This window comes from Gymnoscopelus microlampas (genome assembly GCF_963454915.1).
Source record: "Gymnoscopelus microlampas genome assembly, chromosome: 12".
In the NCBI taxonomy this organism is placed as follows: domain Eukaryota; kingdom Metazoa; phylum Chordata; class Actinopteri; order Myctophiformes; family Myctophidae; genus Gymnoscopelus; species Gymnoscopelus microlampas.
The window spans coordinates 47,703,222-47,712,513 of NC_139949.1; the positions used below are offsets into that span (position 1 = coordinate 47,703,222).

At 40.3% G+C, this 9,292-nt stretch overlaps 1 protein-coding gene across 1 annotated transcript; it reads left to right on the forward strand.

Annotated features, from left to right (window-relative positions):
* The first annotated feature begins 504 nt into the window (after positions 1–504).
* LOC311057394 (interferon-induced protein 44-like) lies at positions 505–8,406 on the forward strand. The gene is made up of 6 exons (XM_084074353.1): positions 505–1,029; positions 2,954–3,149; positions 4,122–4,274; positions 4,502–4,673; positions 5,847–5,947; positions 7,219–8,406. The coding sequence occupies exons 1-6, from the start codon at positions 533–535 to the stop codon at positions 7,405–7,407; spliced, it is 1,308 nt and encodes a 435-aa protein (XP_083930479.1). The 5' UTR covers positions 505–532; the 3' UTR covers positions 7,408–8,406.
* Positions 8,407–9,292: the final 886 nt, after the last annotated feature.

The following is a 9,292-nucleotide window of genomic DNA, read 5'->3' on the forward strand; positions in this document are numbered from 1 at the left end:
TTTATATGATGTAATGGAAAAAAAAACTAGGACAGTGGTTCTCAAAGTGAGGTCCAGGGACTAGGGTTCCTTGAGGAGGTTCCAAATGGCCCATTACAGGTCTGTAACTGAGGGGTCCTTGAAATTTAAAGGTTTGAGAACTACTGATCTAGGAATACATACAAATGAATATATATATATATATATATATATATATATATATATATATATATATATATATATATATATATATATATATATATATATATATATAAAAAACAGTAGGCTATTGCAACATCAACTGAAACATTCAAAATACAAAATAACAGATGATCGTAAATTACATTTGTGATAAATTACATGGTATCAGAGATTCGGAATGGCACAGACTGGCATACTCGCTGATACCAGCATTTTAGGCTGTATCGGCAGTTTTTTCCGATCGGTATAGGAGCAACTCCACTTCTAACAATATTATTGCTGAACACAAAAGTGCAATGACTATCTTTTGTGTTCAATCAGAGAATCCACACCACTAGACCATCCTGCCACCATGAACCCCAGGCTGACCAAAGGCCAGCAGAGGGCGCTGTGCTCCCAGCTAGGAAACGTGACTCCGAGTCTGAAGCTCCTCTACAAGGCTTCAGTCCATGGTTACACTGCAGCAGTGTTCCACCAGCGATGTGACAACCAGGGGCCCACTCTGTCTGTGGGCTACAATAGTTCTGGCTATGTCTTCGGGGGATACACCAGTGTATCGTTTGTTCAAAGTAGCGGTTACGGAAACGATGACAAGGCTTTTCTTTTCACCTTTAAGGGGGCAAATGTTAACAAATATCAGGTCACCAAACCCGCTCGTGCATTGATAATGAACGCCAACAGTGGTCCTTATTTTGGACAAGATTTTGCTCTGTGTACTAATAGCCAAGCCGTAGTGTACAGCAGTCCTGGACATTCTTACAATTTCAATGCTGCAGAAATGCATGGCAACGACCTGCAGCTGATTGAATGTGAAGTTTATAAGATAGAAGGTGAGTTCAATACAAACACGTAAGCAATAACTTTTCAGTGTTTTAGTTGTTGTGTCCACCAGGCCGAAGGCATGGCGAGAGAGTATGTTTTACCCCCTGTCCGTCCGTGTGTCCTGTCCGTCTGCAAGCAGCTAATCTCCGGCACCGTTGGCCCGGTCGCTGCGAAACTGTGCACACACACTCCCTGGATGCCAATTCAGAACCTCTGCCCCACATTTTTCACATGGGCCTGTTATAGCGCCACCAGGAGGCCGATTTGTGCAAAACCCATTGTTTTATATTACTCGTACAGATTTTATCCAAACGTCATGCAAATCGGTCAACAATAACTCTATAGTCATGTGATCACCATGGATCTGTCCGATTTTCCATATTCCCACCTGATTGGCTAAGGTTGCCTTCCAAAGTTTGCAGGATTGCTCCGTTTGAACAAAATGCCTCAAATCATGATTGCAGCTTGCGATTTCCGTGAAATCTCACACGAACATTCCCACTAGACCAAAGAAAAAATGCCACTTGAAAATGTTCAAATCAGCCTCATGGTGGCGCTATAATAGGCCGATTTGCGTTTTTAACTATAACTGCACCAATCTGCATCAAACTTTGCACGCACACTCCCTAGAGGCCAAGGAAAAACATCTGCCCTGCATTTTTCACTTTTGCCTTTTATAGCACCACCAGCAGGCCGTCTTATGTAAAACACATTTTTGGAAATTAAAGGGATAGTTCACCCTCAAAATAACTTTTTTTCTATCGATTAGTCACCCCATGGAGTCTTGAATTCATGGATATTTATTCGTTTTTGTCGCATTCCTAAGCCACTAATTTGATGACCGTGTGTATTTACGGTAGGAGACACAAAGAGTCTCCTTTGTGTCTCCTACCGGATACAATAGCCGGTAGGAGACGGTAATCAAATTATTGGCTCAGGAATGTGACAAAAGCTAAAAAGTCTCCATGAATTCAAGGCTTCATAGGGTGTGTAATTGATAGAAAATAAGTAATTTTTTGGGTGAACTACTCCTTTAAGCCTTCAGATTCTATCCACATTTCACGCACATCGGTACACATGATCTCTATAGTCATGTGATCAAGATAGATCTGTTTGATTTTTCATATTCCATCCTCATTGGCTAACATTGACATCTAAAGTTTGCAGGAGTGGCCCGTTTTCAACAAAATGCCGCAAATCATGAACGCAGCGCCCGATTGTGGTGGAACTTTGCACGCAGATTCGCACTACGTTGAAGAACAAATGCCACCCTTTTAACATTGCTCTATTATAGTGCCACCAGGAGGCCGATTTTTGAGACAAAATAGCAAAATCAAATGATTATATGAATTGAATCATACCATATACCATACAATACTGTACTATACCGTCGCACAATGTACAAGTTATTATTTAGTCAAAAGCTCTTGTTAATACTTTTAGTCACAATCTCTTATAACACTTTTTATTGATTCAATATTTTTAATACCAAAAAGACAGACTTAACCACTTTCACACAAAAAAAGCAAAAATATTTTTTAGTAGCTATTTTTGCTACTTTTGTGTGACACTGTAGTAGGACGAAGTGGGGTATTAATTTACAAAAAAACTTGGAGATACAAGGTTGCTGTCTGACAACGACGCTATGATACTATACTGTGCTATACTATTACTTGTCTATTGTAGTGTGTTTGTTTATGGTGCAAATTTGCTGACTGAAAGAAAAAATTGCAGTATCTTACAAAAGATCTATTAAAACAAGACATTTACTGAATTTCTGCACTAGAACCGTATAAAGTTCTCAAAGTAGAAAGAGCATTTATTGACAGTAGTGGTACGAGAACACCACCAGACTCAAATTGGTTTATATAGCAACAACACATTTGCTACAATGACATTATACCTGAAACATGCTGAAATGTTTAATCTGTTGGGACCCTGGTCTCCACAGGAATAAGAAAAAGCTGCTGGTCCATATACAGACCTACAAGCCCATCATCAGTTCTGTGACCCAGATCAGGGTTCTGCTCATTGGACCAGTGGGAGCCGGGAAGTCCAGCTTTTTCAACTCCATCAAGTCCGTCTTCAGAGGACACGTCACCAACCAGGCCATGGCTGGCAGCTCTGGCAGCAGCCTCACCACCCAGGTGCCTCTGCCCACTGATGCGTAACTCTAACCCACAACCCTAACCCTAACAAGTGTGGTTGACATGTAGGGCAACGATGAATGCCAGGCGATAATTTGTTTAACCCATATCATCCACTGTCTTATTTATTCACAAAGATGGAAAATAGCATTTGATCATTAACATTACTGAGAAGTTGTGAACTCATGGATTAGTAGTAGTGGCGACTAAGTAGTGGCGACTAAGTTCTCAGTCGCCACTACTGATCAGTCAGTATTTGGATTTGTGTCACTCACCGAAAATAGGCTATGTACAAGCTTACAACACATCACAGACGCGTTGTAAGCTTGTAGATAGCGTATTTTCGGTTATTGGTTATTTAAGATTAAAGAGTATTTGAATGGTCAAACTAGCGATATTTTTTACAAATCTTTACATGTCCAATCCTCCAGAAAACCCTAATGATCTCGAATATTTTATAAAAGCAAAGGTCAGCCTCAATCTGCAATTTCTTCAACTGGCTGGCTGTATGGCTACCAAAACATTATAATTATTTTACATATATTGCTTGTTTATGAAACACATTGCTAATGTGAGGGGGGGGCTCCTTTCACGCAGTTTTTTTTTTTTGCAGATTAGGACTTGGCCGGAAAAAAAAAAATCAGTCGTGAGATTTTATTTTGCTTTAATCCATGTGAACTGCCCAGCATATGAAATGGTAGTCCCACTGGAATTTCCCATCAGTATGTGGAGGGAGTTGGTTAATGCAGTGAACGGTCAAGGTCACTGTTTTCCTCTGTGTTTTGGTTCCTTATGGTTCCTCAGCTGTGAATTTGTCTACATGCCATCTGCATGGCAGGATAAATTATGTTTTGTTTAATTTTTGTTTGTTGTTTTGGTCTTAAAGCTATATGCTTACTGTAAAACTTTATGTGAAAAACAGCAAGACTTTGTAGAGTGAACTGATAACTTTGACCATTGTGCGCCCTACAGTTCCGCACCTACCACGTTAAAGCTGGAAAGGAGGGCAAACCTCTGCCAATCATCTTGTGTGACACTATGGGATTGGAGGAGACCACGGGGGCGGGGCTTAATGTGGACGACATAAGCAGCATTTTGAGAGGTCACATTACAGACAGATATCAGGTGAACATTTCTAACTGAAAACCTTTTAATTGTTTTTTTGTAAAATACTGATTGTGGTTATTGCTTTGCTGAAGAGGATCATCTTATTTCAATCAGCTGTTTTGCTTTCTTTAATTAAATGGGACATTAGAGAGATAGGAAGGACATTTAACGTGTTTCAGTAATGCAACAATAACCAGTCAGTCATAAGTGAAATTAATGTATTTTCTTTCCCCTAATCTGAACAGTTCAACGCTGCAGTTCCTTTGCAACCAGAGGCCCAGGGCTATAAAAAGAGTCCAGGTCTTCATGACAGGATCCACTGCGTGGCCTACGTCATCGACTCCAACAAGATCTCCATCATGCCCTCCAAGCTAGAGGACAAACTGACCGCCATTCGAAGCAAGATCAACCTAGTCGGTCAGTTGGTCAAACGCATCATCACTGTAAGGCCCAATTAATGCACCACTGTACTTCTGTACCACTGTACTGTGGTGTCACACGGGGAAAATAGCCAATCTACAAGCTCATAATGCTTTGCAACCGTGACACATTGTGAGCTTGTAGATCAGCAATTTTAGGCACTCGATACATTCGAACAAGGTCGTATAAATCAGGCTTCTCAACGTCAAGATCTGTCACAGTGTATCTTCATTCCAAAATTAGTAGTAATACTTAAAGGTAGAGTAAGTGATTTACTTTGGTTAAAATAAGTGTTAAATATCTCTATATTCTGATAGTACTCATTGCTATAGAGTGTTTGTTCAGTAGAAGGAGTCTCCCATGTATCTCCAGCTCTTTATTAAACAGAAAATGTATTTTCAGTGCTCTCTCCTGATTGGCTTAAATTTTGTCACCTACCTGAAAATGTACTATATTCTGTTTACTAAAGAGCTGGAGAGACCCCTGTGACCGAACAAACGCTCTGTGGCAATGATTACTATCACAATATAGTAGGCCTACTTTAACATTTTTAACAAACAAAAAAAGACCAAATAATATCACTTACCCTACCTTTAATTCTGTCGTAAGGCATTGTGGCTCGAAGAAAGTCACAATGCGACGTGTTGTGGGCTTGTAGATCGGCTATTTTCAGCGAGAGACACCATCTTATGATGAAATATAAACCAGGCGTAAGTGGTGGAGGGACGTCAGTCACCATAAGCACATGCTGGCACACATAGTCAAGGAACAACAGAACATAATCACATCATGTCAATTACATTGTATCACATACTGTAGTAGTGTACATCATATCACATGTGATGCAATATTTTCATGTGATTTGGACAGAAAGAACTGTCTGTCTGAGAAGCAATCTTCAACTATATCAACAATATTTTATAGAGATATTGTTTATGTCCGTTATTTATGTCTCCAAATCACACAAACATATTGCATCAACAAGGCAGAAACCTTGTTGATGCAATATTTTTGTGTGATTTGGAGACATAAATAACGATCCACTATCTAATAGTTGATCATTTAAGTCCTTGGTTTACAAAACAAAAGTATCACAATTTACATAGCCTGGGGTCCTTTATTTTTTTTTATACAGATGTTGAACATTTTTGTTTTGGTGCTGTTCTCTAGGTATCCCTCAGTTGGTCCTGTTGACTAAAGTGGATGAAACCTGTCCTGCTGTGGCCGAGGACCTGACCAATGTTTATCACAGCCACTACATCAAGACCAAGGTGAGTTCTACCAAAGACAAACAAAAGGAAACCAAGACTACCACACTGAGCTTGACTTCCTGTATCTGCGTGACGTGTGTACCTGCCCCTTTAGGAGACCGAAGGTACACAGCGTTCACAGATACTGTTGGCTTGAACTCACCAAATGGAGTGGGGAGAGGCAACCATACCCACTTACCATATGTGTACCATTATTTGTATTTTGGTGAGGCGTGGGATTGTCTATCTTGGTGTTTTAAGGATCTTTGGCTATACTCAAAGATCAACTCCACTGAAACTGACTTTCAGGCCAAAGTAGGGCTGCAACCTTCCATTCCATTCCATTTATCCCAGAGCATGTACATTGCCTTGCTTACACTTTGAAGGGAAGATCACTTCACTTCATGAAGTTCTTCCTGGTGGAAACCCCAGAGATGAGTCCATGAGGGGTCTTGCTAATGAGCCTCACTGGCTCTGGCAGCAACACTGTTTTAGTGTCACATGGAAGTGGTCCTGATCTCATGCCCCGGTGGTTCTCCAAACTTTTTTTCAGTAGGACCCCCAAATTAATATGTATTTGGCCGTGGACCCCAATCAGAAATCTATTTTCTGTCAGGGAAAATTACTCTGTACAAGAAAAAGTACTCAAAAACACTCCAAAATTGTCACATTTGTTTTCAGGATCCTTCGGAAAAGAGATAATCTACAAGCTCACAACACTTTGCATTGTGATGCGTTGTGAGCTTGTAGATCGGATAGCCGACGTATATACGTAGGTTTAAAGTGGCTAAACTGTTTTTTATTGATATCAACTAATTTTGCAGGGGACCCACTGTGGGGTCTTTGAGAACCACTGCCATACACTACTACTTAACTTAATTAAACTTAATAAAGCTAAGCTAAGCCAAGGGTTCCCAAACTCTTCAAGCAGCGACCCCCAAAATAATCATATTTAAACTGGGGACCGCCCACCCTGACAAGCACTTGGAATTGTAGGCATTACATTTAGTTTGACTCTGTTCCACAACGCCTCCGCGGTGCGAGATGTTGTGAGCTTGTACTTCAGATATTTTCCTCTTTCTTATATAATATTTGACAATTTGGTATTAAAGTCATTCAATTGTAAGAAATGTGCAGATAGCCTGTATACACTTATACTGTATGTTGCTTTGTTTACTGTTGAATAAGAAAACAATGTTGCACATTAAGCTAATCATCTGGAGACCCCCCCTAAATAATTTGGCGACCACTGAGCTAAGCTAACGGCCAGCTGTTTTGCTGTGTTGCTGCAGGCCCAGGAGGTGAGCCAGCGTCTGGGTGTGCCCCTGTCCTGTGTGGTTCCTGTGAAGAACTACAGCGAGGAGCTGGAGTTGGACCAGAGCTGTGACATCCTGCTCCTCAGCGCTGTCAACCAGATTCTGCGCTTGGCTGAGGACTACTTTGATGAAGTCACCGACAAATTCAGCGAACTTGACGTTTAAAAGACCTGTTCACAGTCAAGAGTCTGAATACATTAGACTCTAGGTCGAAATATCTTGGATCACATTGTTTACGATACAGGCATTTATAGAATGATTCAACACACCGATATTGTTTTATTGTAGTTGATGCAGCAATGCTCACAAGTCATTTGACATTCAATGCCATTTATTTACAAAGTGAAAAGTTATTTAGAATTTAACCTAACTCTTTAGGTTAGTTGTTAGTTAAGTTGCTGTTAGTTGAGATTATCCAGCGCCTTCTTTGTGTGCCTTCTTTGTGTGCCTTCTTTATAATGCCTTTTGGTTTCATCTTATTCTAATCTGATTAATCAGTGATTGAAAGTTCCTTTTCTTACACTATATAGGTTTTGGTATGTTGGGACTATCCCTCGGTACTTTATAAGGCACTAGGAAGTTCAGTTCAGGTATTCAGGTAAACTTTAGTGCGAATTCTAATCTACAGTATGTACGGTACTTGCCATGTATACACGTAGGCCTATAGACTTGTTTTGTTTTTGTTTTTTCATAAAATATACTGAAGATTTCTTGGCTATTGTTAAACAGGATCTCATGGTTGTCCTGAACAAGGAGTTGGCTCTCAGACAGTTATGTGCTGCGGCCTGCATTTTGCATTGAAAATTAAGAAGCAAGTATGAGACAAACGACACACTTTCGTTTCGGTAGTGACCAACTTTCGTTTCGGTAGTGACCAACTTTCGTTTCGGTAGTGACCCAATGGTGAATTTACTAAGTCCAGAGCTCGATGAATGTTAGGGACCAAAAAAAATGTCACTACAAAGTACTACCAATCAACTCTAAATTGCCTGATACGTACTCCTAACAGGTTTTCGGGGGGACGGTTTTGGCCTCCACACTTAGTGATTTTTTCGGATTTAATATCCATTGCCATAGACAATGCATTAGGCGCTTAAAGTTAAATATTTCAAAAACTACAAATCATTTCAAAGTAAAACGTCTCAAGGATGCATGTTCACAGTAAGGGGGAATTTTTGAACTGTGAATGGAGTTTCTAGGTGAAAGTGTTTTTTTGAGGTCCCAAAACCTTCCATCCGCCTCCATTATAAATCTCTGAACTTTTAAAGGAGTACAATTCTAAAACTATGCAACATTTCAAAGATTCCTTTTCAGGCAAACATGTCCACAGTAAGATGAACATTTTAAAGTATGAATGAGGTTACTAGGCGTAAGTATATAGTTGTAAGCCTGCCTTTAAATGTCCATTGCCGCATCGACAATGCATAGGGCGCTTAAAGTTAAATATCTCCAAAACTACAAATGATTAAAAAAAAAAAATCTCAAGCATGCATGTCCACAGTAACGTGGGGTTTTTGAACTGTGAATGGAGTTTCTAGGTGAAAGTGTTTTTTTGAGGTCCCAAATTCGTCCATCGACCTCCATTCTAAATCTCTGAACTTTTAAAGGAGTACAATTCTAAAACTATTAAACATTTCAAAGATTCCTTTTCAGGCAAACATGTCCAGAGTAAGACGAACATTTTAAAGTATGAATGAGGTTACTAGGTGGCCGACTTGGTGGCCGACCACTCCGGTCGGCCACCAAGGGGCGACTGACTCCCCCGCCACTCAACGGTCCTTCTGGTCGATCGACACGGTCACGACTTTTTTCTGTTCTGGCCCCACAGTGGTGGAATGAACTTCCCACTGATGTCAGGACAGCAGAGTCACTGCCCATCTTTCGCCGCAGGCTGAAAACCCACCTCTTCAGGAAACACTACCCTTCCTCTTTGCCTGGCCTACTTGTTGTTAACTAGTTTAGGAACTATTGTTGTATTGGATTGATTAGCTCGTGCTCATTTGATTTGGCTATTTTATCTCATGTGCTTGAAAGTAGATAGCTGATATAT